Raw genomic sequence first — 18,478 nt, 5'->3', positions numbered from 1 at the left:
GCTTCTGTATCGTGTTATGCGAGACTCACATTACATATAAAAAGTGAGTTTACATTCCAAAACGATTTTTTAAATATAAATTTAATCTAAAAGTAAAGAAAAAACAGTTTTATTTAATTCAGAAAATTTCATTTAACAAAACATGAATTACAAAACAAAAACAAACTTATTAAAGTTCGCAAAATAAAAAATTGTACATAACAATCTTTTATTGCTATGTACTTATGACTTTAACTAACTTGTCCACATTTATTAACTAATTAGCAGATGAGTCTGGCATTGCTCGAGCAAAAAATAGCAACAGCAAAGATTAAGATTATTAGATTATTTCTTACTTCTAACCCTTCTATTATATTATAGTATAGTATTTGTTTTATATAAGTACAGAGGTTAGCTTACGTAAGTGTTTATCACACCGAGTGACTAATCTAACACATTTAACTTAAAATTCTTTATTCCTCTACTGTAGAAAATTTAAAGTTAAATTGTGTTAGATTAGTCACTCGGTGTGATAAACCCTTACGTAAGCGAACTTTTGTACTTATATAAATCAAATATTGTAATATATCGAACATTAATTTAATAAAACGAAAACCATATAAAAAGTTTAGTTATTTCAGTCTACCATTATCATATTTATCGCGATACTTGGATGGTAAGAAATGTCACAATTACATTGGTCAAGTAGACACCAATTGATAATGTGATATCTTAAATTTTTTAAGATATCACAATTTTTCCTAATGTTAATTAGGAAAAAATCATGATATCTTAAAAAATTCCCCCGAAAGGAGTTAGCTAGATGACCAGCATGAGTCGATTGCTAACAGGAAAAGTATTATGTACAGGGGCAAGAACACCAGTAAAGAATTGAGAACATTGTGACGAAAAGTTGCAGTCCGGCATTGTGACGATGTCACAATAAATAATCGCTCCTTAGAATTAGTTTGGTCGCGTTGTAGTGACCAAATAGATCACCACAACTCGACACCCGAGCTATCTGCCGAGGGGATTCATCCCAGGAAGATTTTTTGGGACTCACGATCTATTTAGGTGTTACTAACGGAAAGAAAACCCGAAAAAACTCCGTATGGCCGGCCCGTTGGCCATGCTCGAAACCAACAGTCAGTGTTCGGTGGTTTTATCCACTCGGCTACTGGAGAGCACTTATTAGAATTAAGAAGGTACCGTTCAGAAATGAAAGAACTCGAATTGTTAGATGTAGAAAATGAAATATTTATATACTTACTATAGACTTTCCACAAGGTAACATTACTGAGACAGGCAAATGTTATATGCCACCTGTCTCAGTAATGATATAGCTCGTCTATTTCGCGCTAAATTACTGTCGCAGTAATTAAGTGAATATAATATATATTTTTTAAAATTATATTCTTTTTTGTAAAAATTATATTTAGTTTATTATTTTGTTAAATTTTTTGCCAATAGATGGCACTACGTGTAAATCAGCAAATCGAATATAGATAGAAATTAATTGATTTATAGAAATCTATTCGATATTTTTGGGTGGGATGTACAACATTATCTAAGTTAAAAGTGTGTAAACGTAACTGTCGCGTTTCGTAGCAATTGGTCGAACGGCCTGGGAGTGTGTAGCGAACAAAGAAACAAACAAACATCGTTATTTATACAAACAGATTAAATGCTATTTTCAATAACTCAACTGAAAAAAAGGAAATTACAAATAGCATATAGCTTACACACAAAATGCCCAAGGGAATTTCCGGTGTGTAATTGCATAATTGTTATCACAAAATAGTTTTTTTTTAAATTTTCTAACAAGATTGCCATGAAAAATAAAAAACTCATCATTACAGAGAAAAGCTTTCACTATGTAGGGGGAAGTGTACAATCTACATTGTCGAGCTATGTTGTAACTGAAAGAACAGTTACTTGAATAAGATAAACAGATGATTTCATATAAACTCTCATAATGAAATCGTGTTGTATAAGTACTAAACAAGGATTGCTACAATTTATGAACTGCGTTGTGCTCTGTTATACAGGGTTACCTGTATAACAGAATTCAAAATTTACTTTAATTAAATTTAAAAAAGTTACACTACTTTATTCTTTATTCTGAATAAATTAAAAAGCTATACAAACTTCAAAAATTAATTCGCATCTATCTCGGCTCTTAATATACCTGTATTTAGTATAATTTAATAAACAATTACTTAAACACAATATAAGTTAATTGATTAAAATTGAAAATTTGGCTGACAGTATTTACATTAAAACATAAAACATAAATATATTGAAACGACAAAATGTCTTCATTTTTCTAGCGTATAACTGAACAGCAAATGTGTAATAGAATTTTGAATTGTGCAGTGGGAATCCCATATTTTTGCAGTAATTCATTATTCGATTTCCGGGTTTTGTAAGTATTTCTTTCTTCCGGTTATGTGAAAATTAAAACATTTACCTAAATTACACAGAGTACGGTAAAACCTGTCCAAAACGGAACCTGAATAAAAAAGAAACCAGCCTAAACGGAAAAAATTCTTCGAAACTGAAACCTGCCAATTTTTTTCTATGTTAAAAAAACCTGTTCAAAATAGAAACCAGCCAAACCTGAAAAAATAATCGGTACCGTGCGATTCTGGTTCAAAAAGGTTTTACTGTATATTTTATTCGGTCCGCAGAAAAGAGCTATGGAAGAAATGTTAGTAGGATTTACCATAGGAATACTATTTTTATAATGATTATCTTCCTGTTTCGATGACTATTCTAAAATACGGTAAAACCTGTCCAAAACGGAACCTGAATAAAAAAGAAACCAGCCTAAACGGAAAAAATTCTTCGAAACTGAAACCTGCCAATTTTTTTCTATGTTAAAAAAACCTGTTCAAAATAGAAACCAGCCAAACCTGAAAAAATAATCGGTACCGTGCGATTCCGGTTCAAAAAGGTTTTACAGTATATTTTATTCGGTCCGCAGAAAAGAGCTATGGAAGAAATGTTAGTAGGATTTACCATTTATATTGAATATATATAATAGATATTTTTTTATGCAGCAGCAACCTAAACGTTATCATTTAAACTATAAACTACTACCACAGTGTACTTATCGTACAGTAAATTATATCACTGTGCAGGCACACAATGCGTACTGCGCACGTCTAACGATTAAAATGGAACAGTAATTGAAATTAATAAATAATTATATAAATATAAGATTTGTTTTATTGTTCTTATTTTCCATTTATGTCTTTTAGAACAGCTTATTAACGCTAGGATTTATTGGTTTGGCCAGAACAAAACTGATATTTGTGCAGTAGGAAAAACTTTAGAATAAAGTGTGCATTTTTCTTGGTTCTTTTTTTCTGTGAAGGTGCAGCCTCAAATTAAAGGTCATCTCCGTAAGTGAAAATCTGGTCACTAGTTACTGGTGTTTCTGAACGACAGAAAATGAAGACTTTTTTAGCTTCAATATATATATACTGTATTTAAACGAAATAACCATTATTTTAAATTTTATGTGATCAAAGTGTAATGATGTGTTAAGGTAACATCACACATGGTAAAGGGTTGCCTCCCAGGAAGACTTTCTTTGCGAAACCCCTAGTTAGGTGTTAGACACGGAATGAAAACCCGGGAAATTCCACCTGACCAGCCCGTTCGTATGCACGGAACCCGCGACCAACTAATATAATATCAGGTGGCTTTATCCACTGTCACTAGTGGTACGACTGAACTTAAACTTGTGGCCCTAAGCTATAATATATTATATATTAATAAAATGTCCTTCCCCTCCACCAAATAATGATACAAGTAAAAATGTATAATTATTTGGTGGAGCCAAATTCCGCTTCTGTTTGGTAGGTTCTCTGATCAAATTTCAAACTATTTTTCTGTTAAACTTTTTCATAGATACACAGATCTATTTGTTGGATAGATTCCCGTGATAGCGTTGTTAGCCGTCCACCATAGAGGGAACCCGGTTCGAACCCACTCCAGACCTCATAATTTATCTTGAGAAGAAAGCCTGTGCTTCATCCGCGCTGGACGACCCCATGACGGGTCAGGCCTATCCGTAATGAACGTAATTATGATCAGCCACGTAGCTTAAACGAACCGATGTCATGTGCCAATTAATCGATTAATCAATAAATATTAAACGATATTTAAAAATTAATCGGATTTTCTACAAACTTCTACTTTGATTACTTTTTTACAAACTCTTAAACTTTCAGTAGGATTAAGGTCTCAAGTTAAAAGTAACGCAGGTTAGAGAAATAATACGGATTAACTTAATCTTTTCTAACTTACCGAAATATAAACATTACTAATTGAAGTGGATTCATATCATCAAAATTAACAGTACGAAATATTAACTTAGATAGCATTTATAATGTAAATGACCTTTTTACTCTTTTTATTACAGATAAATATCTATTTAGAAAGTAATGTTCCGTTAATTCGAAAGGAAAAAAAAACACTTACTTTCCATTTAGCATTATTACTAATGGATTTTTATAACGCAGAACATTTACAAGTAATTAATTATAATTAATTGGAGAAATGAAACATTAACTAACCACAATCCATCTCGTCGGAATTGTCTCCACAATCATTATCTCCATCACACCACCAAGACTTCAAAATGCATCGTCCAGTAGCACAAATAAATTGATCTTTGGAACAAACAGGAATATCTGAAATGAAATTAAAATTATTTTCGTAAATTCTCCAGATTCTAAAGCTTTTAAAAAAGAATTATATTTGTTGTAAATTTAATAATTTTTTTTTACTGGAGAAATATAAACTGAATTAATGTTTTCAGAAAACTGCAACTGCTGTCGCTTACTGTAAAAGAGGAAATGGCTTTTCGTCTGGTAAAAAATAAAATAAAAAATAAATTCCTCTCATTCTTCTTTAATAATTTTATAAATCAATTTTTTACTTTTAAAATAATTGTTTCAGAAGATTCAATAATTTTTTTAACTTTCTGAATTTTTTAAATTCAGAAAATAACGATTAAAAAAATCCGGAAAAATTTTTTGACAAACGGAATCTTACAAATACTGTCAAAGAGAACAAAATCCATCTTTATTTATTCTCTTGAGAGTACATCCTCACAGAATTTTTGATAAAAATTCCTTAAAAAGAATTATTTTAAAATTTTGAACAGTTTTTTCAATCTTTTAAGATTGCAAAATTGTATCTATTTCCAACACATAATCAGCCTACTACAGAATTTTAAGCATAAAACCAGTTTAACTATCTTCATTCCTTAATCTTTTCTGATCTTCTGATGGACTAAATTCCGACTATTCTACTGTTGTGTTTATCTTCTACAATTGTGAAACTTTCGAACAGATATACTATCTAACGACAAAGACGGTTGTTTTCAATAGAAATAAAAATTAAGCCATATATACATTCACATTATCCTTAAATAACTTCTCAAAAACTAACGCTATCTTTGCAGGATTACTTTTATAATTTATCCTACTGTCAATACAATTTTATGCAGTTTGTTGAACACCTGAAAATAAAAATAAAACGATATATACATAGCTCACCAGTGGCCGAGCGGATAAAAACACTGAACACTCGCGGGTTCCTAGCCTCTCCAACGGGTAGGCCACGTGAAGTTAACTGGGTTTTCTCAAATAAGGATCAGTTTCCCGTAGAAAATCCTTCCGGAAAACATAACCCCTCCACAGAATGTACCCTTGTCGCATTTCCGTATACAAACAACCAATATATGACTCTTTCTGCCATGTAAGCACTAACAGGGTCTTTTTTCAGGCCAATCGTGAGTTCGTCCAGGCCCACAACGGGAAGAATGGGACCGTATCCGAATAAGGGACGAACCACTCCCGAAAAATTCTTGGGGTTGCTCACCCGAATTTGATCCCGGCTCCTCCGCAGAGATAAGTTGACAAATATTTGATTTTAATACTTATATAAATCGGATGAAGAACTAAAAATAATATAATTAAATAATAAATAATTGTATGAATTAATTATTAATTAAATGTTGTGCTTTGTATCTCCTTACTTGTCTGCTTTAAGCACAGATACAGTATCAATCTCAAAAGCTTAATTGTGTGTTTAAGTGATTTAAAATCCCAAGTAATTGAGAAAATGAAATTTCCTTTTCTCAATTACTGTAATTACTATATATTCTTACAATTAAGGAAATTAAAATTTATTTTAAGAATGAATTCCATTTATGTAATTATTTGAGATTTTTGAATAATTTAAACAAAAATAATCAATTTTAGAAGATTGACCATGAATTGGTTTGGATTAATGGTATGAGACCACGCAACACATGGGAAATCTGCAGACAGAACAATGCTTCCCGGGAAGACTTTGTATACATTTATTTACGTGTTAAATATATAAATAAAGCTTGGAAAGCATGGTTAGCTTGTTGGTGAGACGGTAAGACACGAACCCATGACCAGTGTTCAGTGGCTCACTGATGGGCGCTTGTCTATGAATCACCGCATGTTATAACTTCAAAAATACTAAATTTATTTGTGAAACTGAACATATTTCATGCAAAATTTTCATTCCGAATATAAAAATTTCAGTAAAAAAATCATTCATAAAATTTAATTTTAACATTTAATTTCTAGATATGTGTGAGATAAGCCGTGGGTCAGGGGTTAATCTCCTACTGACCACTTAATCGGCAACAGGTTGATAAAACACGATCTCGGAGTCTATTGGATGGCTAGGAGGGCAAATCGAGTGGGGGGTGCGTCGGTAAGTCGGCAGGCGTCCTTAAGTGACAGGAGACAGGTTAACAAAATAACAAAGCATTTATTGAATAACTAAATCTAACTCTACAAGAGGTGAACTTACTACTAAGATTAAATGCGGTTATATTAAAATATTTACAGCAATTGGCGACGAAGTTCGTAACTATGTCGCTGACCTAATTTCTAGTTCGAGAGAGAGCGCTTTTACAAATTCTAACCCCTAAATACCTCTCGGTGGAAGGGAGAGTTTGGCGAACGTCGTCTGTATGGAAGGGTGTGGTGTCTTCCGTGTCTTCTTGCCGATGTCATCTCTCTGTAGCTGGATCGAGTCCGCTGTATTGAGGTTCGGGAGTCAAGGTGAGCACTATCACAAAGTATAACTTCCTATGACGAATCGCCCTGAGCTTCTTCTTTCTTTCTTCTTCTTCGATGGTGTTTATATGGAGATTTTAGCTCAATGTAGGCTCTTTCTCCGAGTAGACTTGTGTATGTGTATGATCGCTAGGCGACCGATTAGCCGGCTGTATCGAACAGCCATACGTACGCGCGGGAAATAAATGCCTTCCGGGAGGACTTTTATGGGGAACTGGCCTCCTATTCAGTCGTTATAGGCAAGGAGAAAACCCGGAAAACTCCAAGCAGCCAGCCTGTCCGACCGTGGCGCGAACCCACGACGAACCTCCCAGTTTTTAGGGTCTGGTCACCACTACGATAAGCGGCAACGGAGACCACTCGCCCACTGGTGGGGCATCGCCCTGAGCTTCCGGAGATTCGAGCTTTTATATCATTAGCGTAGGAAAACTGTCATGTGATTGACTTTTGTTGACGATGACGGTGCATTCTTCACACCTAACTGTAAACTTCCTCAGCTAGTCGTTATACAATCGGTGAAATCCGATCTAGTACAAATCGGATTTTTTCCGAAGACAATTAACACAAAATTTAGAATTTTAAAACGCCCGTAAAAATCCGCGAGCTCACATATAGGCCTATATAAATTTCTGATGATGACAAATTTATTTATTTATGAGCTTTTAAAAAGAGATATTTTAATTTTTTTAATAATGTAGATTACTTTATTAGGCCTATGTAATATTAATAACTGAAAGAAGTAAATGTATGCAAATTTTATGAAAATGATTAATACGCATGCACCAAATTCATCAGAGAATAGGTATTGATTATTTTTCCAAGTCCCGAAGAAAATTGAACTGAAAAGGAGTTTCCTGGCTGATGAAAATAAACATTGAATTTTTGGATAATAAGCATTGCTTTCGAATCGATACTGAGTAATTATAAAAAATAATGGTTTCAAATAATTAATTTCTATATAAGAAATAACATGTCCGTCAGATTTAATGGAAAATAAAGTACATTCAATCTTCACTACAAACAAGAAAAAATTACTTCGAAACTAATTTATGCGTCCTTATAGTTTTATCTTCAAAATTAATAAATATTGAACATGACCCACCGCACTAGGGATCCAGAATGAATCCTGGCGGTAGAATAACTCCAGAAAAGTTTTCGGGGGCATGTTCTGAATATGTCGTGCCCCGTCTCTCACCACTCGCTCGCCCCCAATGTGGGGCATAGTCGAATCCATGATGATTATGATTAAAAAAGGCCTTATTAGTATAGGATAAAATCAAAAATGAAAAATATATATCTTAATTTAAGTTTTCGTTCAGAAGAAATTTTATAAATTTCGATAATAAATCAATTTAAATTCCCATAAATACAAAAATGTTCACTCGTAGTTTCACATTAATAATTACATATTGAAACATCATAAACATGAAAATTTATTGTTATTACTGTTCTTGAGATATTTGAAAATAAATATAGAAAAGAAAACAATTTTTAGAGTAATAAAAATAAGAACTGCATTTCAAATTTGTCAGTCTGAAAGTATATCCGTTAAATTCCAAACGAAAACAGTATTTACAAATGAAATTCTGTCATTTTTTCATATTTTGTTTTAAAATAACCAATCTTGAAAGATATATAAGCACCATTGCGCGTATTTTTAATTTACGAGAAATTATTAGAAGCATTTTGATTATTTTTTTAATGTCGTATTTTCTGCTGCTACAACTGCTTGAATTACTCAAAATCAATATAAGCTGGATAATTTTGCATGCAAAAGAATGCACGATCACATGACTTCTTCCATCCTCTCATTAAAAAAACGATCTAACAAGCTCATACGGTCTGTGTTTTCATACCAAATTACAGTCTAAAAGATTAAAGTACCAAGACCAAATTACAGTCTAAAAGTCATTGTATATAAAAAATCGCCAAAATGCAAAAAAAAATAGAGCGACATAAACTTAATCGATTTAATAATTTCATGGATATACTTGGATATGTGTATTTTACGTGAATACGGATAATTTATAGGAACTATAAAAAATTCTGTAAGGAAAGATAAATTTAAAGAATATCTCCTGGGATGCTGTAAACGCTGATCTGGGTCACGTGCTTCCAATGCACCTTAACGGCAGATTAGTAAAGAGAAGCTGCGATGGTAAAAAAATAGTACATTTTTTGAAACACCGTCAATGATACTTAATTAACCTCACAATAAATAATTACAGTTATACTTTTTTTTATCAATATAAATTTCCGTTTTTCATTAATATATAATACTAAAATACTAATTTTATCATTATTACAGCCAGTTCGATTTTTGAATCGTCATAGTGGTGTATTTCTCACAAATGGCAGACTCCATTCTTCATCACCTGTCTGCCCCCTTTGTGAACAGGCCGAACGCACGATGGGTCTGAAAACAGGCCCTCCTAGTGAGGAGAAACAAAAAGATGATTTTCTGCTATAATTCAACTTAATTATTGGTAAAAAAAAAAATCTATCATTTTCATGAAAAGTAAACATTTCAAAACAAATACAGGTATACCTCGCCTTACGTCGGTAATTGGTTCCAGGAAAATGACGTAAGTCGAATTTACCTGTCTCCGAATCTACTTATCACTAGGAAAGCATTTTAAATAATATATGGTTAATAAAAATCTATTTTAAGCTTACAAACAAATAAATTTTAGTTTTTAATATAGTACAGAAAAAGTAATCTAAATTTACGAATGCGTGTACTGTAAATACAGTACATACTTGTATATATTTTAATATGATTTTATGTGCTTTAAACGTTTATCTAGTGATATTACGACTTCAATATTTGTGGCGTATTGTGGTAAAGTCGAATAAAATGACTTAAACTTGATTTTTATTTTTCCATATACTTTTTTAACAAGCGACGTATAATCGGGAACGACGTAACTCGAAACCGACGTAAGTCGAGTTTTTATTTTTCCATATACTTTTTTAACAAGCGACGTATAATCGGGAACGACGTAACTCGAAACCGACGTAAGTCGAGGTATGCCTGTACAATTTAATTTATATAAGCTATATCGTTTCAACTACGAAACATGAATGTGATGTTTCAACACGATTATTGAATTTATATAATAAAACTAGGCTATACAATTTCGGTGTTTCAATGATTGTTGAAGCATATTAAGATAGGAAAACTGCGGAGCAGTAGCGTAAGTAGAACCGATGTTAGGGGGATCGAAACGTACAAACATACACCACACCCCTGTATTAATGTGGATGTAGCCACTAGCGATATGGATGAAGAATAAATTCTGAATACTATATGTATAGTACGTGTATATATAAGTGTGTTTGTCATATTCAAATTTTTCTGTACTTAGTTTTTTCTTTAATTTATTTACAAATGGAAAGAGACTCGGTCTTCCGGGTTCCTCCATGCTACTGTTTATCAATAAATAAAACTAGGGGCAGACCAACATATTCTGCTCTGTATGGTGGCTACTGGAACAATGTTCAAGCGTCCCGAAAGACACGTTGCCGGCGAGAGATGGCATTTCCCGCGAGTCGTTTGCATGATGTTGTGTAGCGGGAAATATTTTGGTTCAGTTTGTTTTCGTGAAGATAAGTGTATTAAATTCGACGCTTTCTACTCTAAATTCCGAATTTATTCAAATATAGTCATAACTTTATTTTAATATCATTCGATTATATTAAATACTCATATTCGATTCTGTTGAATACTCAAATGCTTTATAATTATAAAGCATTTGAGTATTCAACAGAAAATATAACCTGGATGTTAACAGTTGAGACATAATTCGTGTTTGTAATGAGACCTCTTTTATTTCATCTTTCCAGACGGTTCGAAAATATAAGAAAGGTGAGGAACAAAAATGGAGTAAAGAAATCTACACAGGCGTCTGTTGATACTTATATTTTTTAAAAATTAAATTTTCATTATTTAGGTAAGTTTCGTACACTTCGCCCTATGCATGGAGTAAACTGGGGTACTGTATAGATGGGGCAATCATTCCATACGAATCATTCCGCTTTGCCCCATATATGAAGCGAAGTGGAGTGATTCGTATCCATTACATAAAATCCTGTCAAATTTTCAGGTTTTGAATACAATATTTTCAAATATTCACACAAGCTTGTTATTCTTAACATAATTAATAAATTATGATTCTGTGAAAAATAAATTATTTAGGTAAGTTTATAAACTTTATTTTATTAGTTTAAAGATTAAGTACTCCGCTTTTCCCTACCTTTCCCTAAATAGAAACATACGAAGTTATAGTATTAATGTGAAAACAATTAAAAAAATAACAAAGCGAGGTAAACAGTACAGGCAGAATATTTTACAGTACAGCGAGGTTATACAATACAGGCAGAATATTTTATATTAAACACTTCGACATATTTTAATTGAACGCTCATGACACTTCCACCAGAAATTTCAGAATTTGAACATTTCTGAAAACTTCCATCATCAATCTTTACCTCATAGTGATCTGGATAAAGAAAGATAATACATACTTACATGTATTATCTTCCTTTATACACAGTGTATAAAGTATATGCACGTACGGGAACACACCCATAGAGATAGATACAAGTACTCTACATTAGTAACAACATTTTTTTACATCCCTCGCGAGCATCCTTCGGAAATTTTCATGGGCGAATATATACCGAATATGTCGGACCTCCTCCCTCACCGCATCAACTGGGACTGAATTGGATTGACGGGACACAACACGAGCGATCTGCAACGAATTTCCAGAGGTGCTCGCCGGAAAACTGACCCCTATATAAGTGTTACACACATGAAGAAAATCCACATAGCCAGTCAGCTGGTGAGGCCAAATCCGCCACCAATTACCACTTATTAGCTAGTTTTATCCACTCGACCACTAACAACAGCCCCACTGAAAGTGTTGTCTAACCCACTATTAAAAAGGTTCTTTTAGTGCGTACAGAGCGAAAAGAATTTTAAAAAATCTAAATCTATATTAAAACTCTCGTAAATCATTACTATATACTATGAAGAAGAAGAATTAACAAATTAAATTCGAAAAGCTAACTTTGAATTTAGTTTTAATTATGTTTAAACCAAAAGTTATTAATAATCTACTTGTTATACAAAATTGCGTTATACTGTAAGAAAAAAATAATAAAAGATAAAATATTTAATGGAATGTCAGATCTTAGAGTTCTCTTAATTGATACTTTCAATTTAATTACTATTATCTTAAAATATACTGATCTTGAGCAATCGAACATGTTTTACAAAAAATGAATTTTACAAGTACATTAGGGAAATTTAGAACCAAGAGATTAAATTTAGAATTAATTATAGAATTAGGCGTTTTTCAATTTTCGTCTATAAACAACACAATAAATCCTTATATTCTTCATTTCTAATAATCTCTGACTCGATTCCGTTATAAGTAGGCCATCAAGCAGTTGGTATAGGGCCCGAAGCAGATCGGATCTCTTTTATCACTTTTTTGGACAAATGAAATAAGTAGAATATTTCTTTATTAATAAAAAGCAGTCTTAAAAATTTTATTTTTGTTACTAAAAATAACATTAATTCATAGGGTAGAAACTATTAAGGGTCCCGGAAAAAATTTAGAAAGAAATCCCCGAAATTTTCTCCGAGCAGTCAAGAGGGGGCTTTCTCCTCTCGACTGCCCTAATTATAAAAACATGTACTAGAAAAACAGCATAAACAAATCTCTTTTTAATTAATAGCTGTCTCTACTTCAACATTTTCTTCCAAATAAAAATAATTTTTAATATAAAGTATTTTTTGTGTTTTGGCACTAATATAATTTGAATGATAATCGAATTTCTTTGAAAACAAGTTACGTTTCTTTATATTTTCATCCACAGAAGTTAAAAAATAAAGTTATTTAATTTTGCTTATGGAAAATTCTCTTATACAATACAGGCAGAATATTTTATATTAATTTAATTTTATTGAATTATTAAAATAACTTTTGAAAACTTGTAGTTTGATGAAAAACCGAAATATCTGTAAGTACACAAAACAAGTCTGTCCTGACTTTCTCGTTATAAATGATCATTAATAATTTCCAGATGATGTATGGAATATATTTAATTTTTAATTATTTATGAAGATTTTTGTTCAAAAAATAAAGTAGTTTTATATATCTTTGAGAGATTATTTTTGAAAATAATTTATATTTAATAATAAAACAACCAAAAAAATTGCAAATCGAATAGAACTGCTTTTATTCCATTCATATTCATATTTTAGAAAAGTATACAGAAAATTATGCAGGGATATTTTTGCTCTTTCCACTCTGGAGAGTCTTTTAACCAAGCCCATCGTGGGTTCGACCGAGCCTAGATTAGAGGCAGCCGAATAGTGGAGAACGGTCCACGCCCTCCGAAAAATTCCTGAGGTTTTGATTGGATTCATTTCTGGTTCCTCAGAAATCTTAATCGTTTGGCCATCTGACTATCTAATACATTATACAGGATGTCCCGTAAAATGAAATTATAGGAGTTATGTTAATCTTTGTTTATTCTTTTACAGGTAAAGCAGGTCGCTGCGTAAGGGGAACAATTTAAAGTTATTTTGATGGTGGGAACTCGCAGTCAGTGTGAAATTGTTGAGGAGTTTAACAGGCTGCATGCAGAAAGCAGTATTTGGGAAAGTGTAAAAATCCACAGAATCTTTATGGGTCCTCACACCAAAATAATCTGAATTTGTTCCACATTATTCGGCGTCATGCTTTACCTGCAAAAAAATAAACAAGGATCAACCTAATTCCTATGGTTACAGACTGAGACAACCTGTAGAATTTGGACATTTTGGGAATTATTCAGAACGATATACTATACAGTATTTCTCGCAAAAGAAATTGAGCGAAAACTAGTAAAAGGAAAGGTTTAGAACAGTAATCACACATTAAGAAATCTTAATGTGTGATTATAAAAAGAAAAATTTTATAGAAGTAACACGCTGTCCATCAACATAGTAATTTAAATTATTAATACTAAATTAAAACTAATGAAAATTGTACAATACAATAATAAAAAGTAATCAATGGTTGTAGTTAGTCTTGAACAGACAAATTAAGCTGTCGTCTTCATAAAACATAAAATTGGTTCTATCAATAATAAATTATTATTTACATTTATGACTTAATTTTAACAATTACGCAAAATACTAAATTAATTTAGCATTTTATGTAGTTGTATCACAGTGCACTGAGTTATTTATATCAGTCTGTAAACTTTGTTTTGCTACATTATTTTAGATGTTTATTGTGTTTTCTGCTATGTATTTACTATTTAAATGGGCTGGTGAGGGGTCTGTGCACTCGAAATGCATTCCCATATTAATAAAAGTTATATTTGAATAATTGAGTCTAATTCCATCTCGTCTTGATGTGATAAGCCCTTCTCATTTAGCTGTTTTGATAAGCCATTCGTTTTAACGTTAGTTTTTCCCATGAGTCGAAAAGAAAAAAGAAGATATATAAAATAAAATCAAGAAACGCAATTAAATTATAATTTAAAATAATTATTAAAGTTCACAAAACCAAAATTATTCTGTACTAGATAACATTTTCAAGCTATTATGGCCATCTTCAGTTTACACCAACACAAAATAAAAATTTTGTGTTGGGTGTAAACTGATAACACATATACCATAAAACATTCTCTAGAATAAAATGTTTATAATAAAATTATTATAAACTTATGAAAATTAATCTTAAAAGCGAGATTACAGTAAACATTTCATTTTATTAAATAAATAATACAATTAAAATTGGATAAATGTAATTGATAATTTAAAATTTCTCAATTTTGTAAAACTTGTGTAAAAATGAAAAAAAAATTTATAATAATTTTCTGTATTTTTTTTTGTTATTTTTATTTAAAATTTACTGTTCAACAGTTAACAGACGTTGTAATTAATTAATTATACAAAGCAATTCATTAATAAATTTATTATCTTTAACGAATTAAAATAAAGATTGGTCACTTGCTATGTAAAATGAATAGAATAAAAATATTTTAACGAGAACTGTCAAAGTATTTTTACCATAATTAGTCAAACAAATTAAAATAATCAGAGATATAAAAAAGTCAGGTGAAAATATCAGTCCAATTATTGACAACTGCACTTCAACCAATTTCCTCCAAAGTCATTTATCATTCATATCTGACAGACAACCTCCTTCGTCCGTAACANATTACATGTGACATAGTAACAGAATTTAAAATATATTCCAAAATTAAGGTGTAAATGTAAATTTTATATAAATAAGACACATTTTTAAATAAATGTTAAGAGTAATCATTCTTAAAATTTCAATAAAATTATCCAATTCTCGTCCTGAATTAAAGCTTACCAAACGGTTAATCTCATTTATAATTCTGTTTTTCGTCAAAACTTACATAAAATTCATTGAAAATATTCAGAATTAAAATATTCAAATTATAGGTCGATTAAACTGCTTAGATGTCGTACAGTACCTATCAATATATAAATAAATATACGAGTATATATAGATTACAAAATATTTTTATTTTTTATTTAATAAAAAGTTGTCTCTCTACAGATCGTTTATTTTTATACTTAAGATGAAGCTTATAATCAATCATAAAGCTGTGTATTATAACATATCGGTTATAATATGCTTTTTTATGATTGATTATAAGCTCGCTATATGAGTTAAAATAAATGATCTTATGGCAAGAAGATCATCTTTGTCGAGAGACATTTATAAAAATGTTCTATGGATTCGGTAAGATGAGAATAGAACCGAACATAAAAATTATTTTTCCATTAGACACGAAAACTGTATTTAATTTCTTCGGCAGACACATTTTTCTTTTTTCTTTTCTTTTCTTTTTTAAGGGAAACTATTGGTTATTCTACTTGAGAAATGTCATAACTCACCACATCCTGTTTCATCACTTCCGTCTCCGCAATCGTCGTCAGAATCACATCTCCATCTAGAAGGGATGCACGTACAGTTGCCAAGAGGGCCTGGATTGCAGGCAATGTGATTTTTACTGCAGCTACATACAGTCGTGGCTTTTACATCATCTACAAAGATAAAAGTAGTATGATTAAAAATATACGTTTTTATATTTCTAGAAAGCTTTATTTATAAAATNTTTTTTTGTGGGTTGTATTTCATACAATGGTAGTTTCAAGATCAATGATTGGTAATATTTGTTTATCAGTAGAATTTCAATCGCAGCTAATACTGTATTTTAAAAATTGGCTAAAACATTTTTATATTTGGAAGATGGAAAAAAGCACTATATACAAAAGAGTGATTATAATGAGAAATTACTATATTATTTAATGTTTTGATTAAATTTAAAGTTTTGTGTAACCAACTTTTTCAATGAAAAATACTTTTATTGGAGTATTAAACAAGAAATTATATATCCAAATGTTTGCAAGAATATCTATCTTTCATATTCTTGACACTAATTTTCAATGATAACAAAATATATTTATTTATTTACATCCGCAAAGTGATGTTATATAGCAAATGATGACTACCCCAACAAAGCAAGTAGTTCGCCCGTATAAACATCAAAACAATATAATACATGTAAGAGTCAAACAATACTTTAATATCAAAATATATTAATTAATTCGAATAATGAAAATGGTGGATGCGTTGCCTGATAGAGGCACCATAGTCTGTTTCAAATGAAACGGACTAGGCCACTGGCTTTCTTATCCTGCCATATTAAAGCCGTTTTACCAGGTAATGTACAGTACCTACTGTTTTACGTTTTGTCTATTTGCTAGATATAAAATTGAATTTCTTTTATATTTCTTCGATACATGCATTCGCCTTTTTAAAGAAAAATTTGTAATTACAGAGTATTTTAAAAACATTACCAAAATTATGTATAGACTAATTTAATCGTTCAGATAGCAAGGAAGTGAAGGAATAATAAAACTAATTGTGAATTATTATACTATTTTAAATCATTACACACAAGTAATGTGCTGTAAAATTAAATAGAAAATTTGCAGAACTTCAAAACGTCCATCCTATAATTAAATAAGAGTGATTCAAATGTCTGTATTTCTACCAGCAGGTAAAACCACTGAATGCTGGTTTTACCTGCATTTGATTGGTCGCAAATTTGTGCCTGGTCAACAGGCTGGCCACATGGAGGTTTCCTGGTTTTCTTTACGTGTCTAACGCCTAAATAGCGGTCAATTTCCTTATAGAAATTCTCTTTAGCAGATTGTTCATACATTGCTTTGCTATATCCCATCCAACCAAACAAAATCAAAAGTTCCTATATATGGGTAAAACACACCTTTATTACATAGCCACCTCTAAGTCATAAAATATGACATGTATGAATGCCATTTAATTAATAGTACAGGTACAGTATATATAAATGCATTCCCTCAACTCATATCGATGTATTGATATCATCATAAGCATTCGGAAGTCTATTTTGCTTGGAGACTTTCGAATCACTCTCTATAATATACAGTATATTATTTATTTTAATTTTAAAAACCATAATTATTCTTTCTGGTATATGTCTTGATTTGATGATAAATTTAATTTCAAATATTCGTTTTATTAATAAAAATCAGATTATAAGTTCATTCATTTCGACAACTGAGGGGAACATTTCTTTTGTTATTGCATTGTTTTATACATTTCTTTATGTCTTTTTGTTGCAGCAGCTGCTGCCAAAGTATCAAATAAAAATGCTTTTAACATTTTAAACTATAAAAAGTTATGACAAGAGGGAATTTTATACTGCGGGCTACAAAGGAAATCGTTAATCCTTTTGTACAATATACAATTACTTTGTGAAACTGAACAAATTGTTCATTACAGTTAAATGCCGTGAAACAGATCAAAATTATTTCAAAGACGGATAAAGTATAGTTCACAGGCCATAATTTACCCATCTTTGGTACTTGTTTCAGAGATAATCTGACAGATTTCATTCACTTTAATTACATGTGACATAGTAACAGAATTTAAAATATATTCCAAAATTAAGGTGTAAATGTAAATTTTATATAAATAAGACACATTTTTAAATAAATGTTAAGAGTAATCATTCTTAAAATTTCAATAAAATTATCCAATTCTCGTCCTGAATTAAAGCTTACCAAACGGTTAATCTCATTTATAATTCTGTTTTTCGTCAAAACTTACATAAAATTCATTGAAAATATTCAGAATTAAAATATTCAAATTATAGGTCGATTAAACTGCTTAGATGTCGTACAGTACCTATCAATATATAAATAAATATACGAGTATATATATATATACACTCGTATATATATAAGAGATATGGTAATTGAGTCATAT

The 18,478-nt window shown here is 30.9% G+C and overlaps 1 protein-coding gene across 1 annotated transcript in view; it reads right to left on the bottom strand.

Annotated features, from left to right (window-relative positions):
- Positions 1 to 18,478, bottom strand: part of LOC111636318 (low-density lipoprotein receptor-related protein 4-like) — a 238,893-nt gene that overhangs the window by 123,474 nt on the left and 96,941 nt on the right. The window contains exons 2-3 of the mRNA XM_023381538.1: positions 16,057 to 16,206; positions 4,566 to 4,682 (exon numbers count right to left, since the gene is read on the bottom strand). Of these exons, the coding sequence (XP_023237306.1) occupies positions 4,566 to 4,682; positions 16,057 to 16,206 (267 nt within the window). The remainder of the gene's footprint in view (positions 1 to 4,565; positions 4,683 to 16,056; positions 16,207 to 18,478) is intronic.

The sequence above is a fragment of the Centruroides sculpturatus genome, unplaced genomic scaffold (assembly GCF_000671375.1).
Source record: "Centruroides sculpturatus isolate CEXI.00-Female unplaced genomic scaffold, Cexi_2.0 scaffold1023, whole genome shotgun sequence".
NCBI classification, from domain to species: Eukaryota; Metazoa; Arthropoda; class Arachnida; order Scorpiones; family Buthidae; genus Centruroides; species Centruroides sculpturatus.
This window is presented reverse-complemented; position numbering and strand designations above follow the sequence as displayed.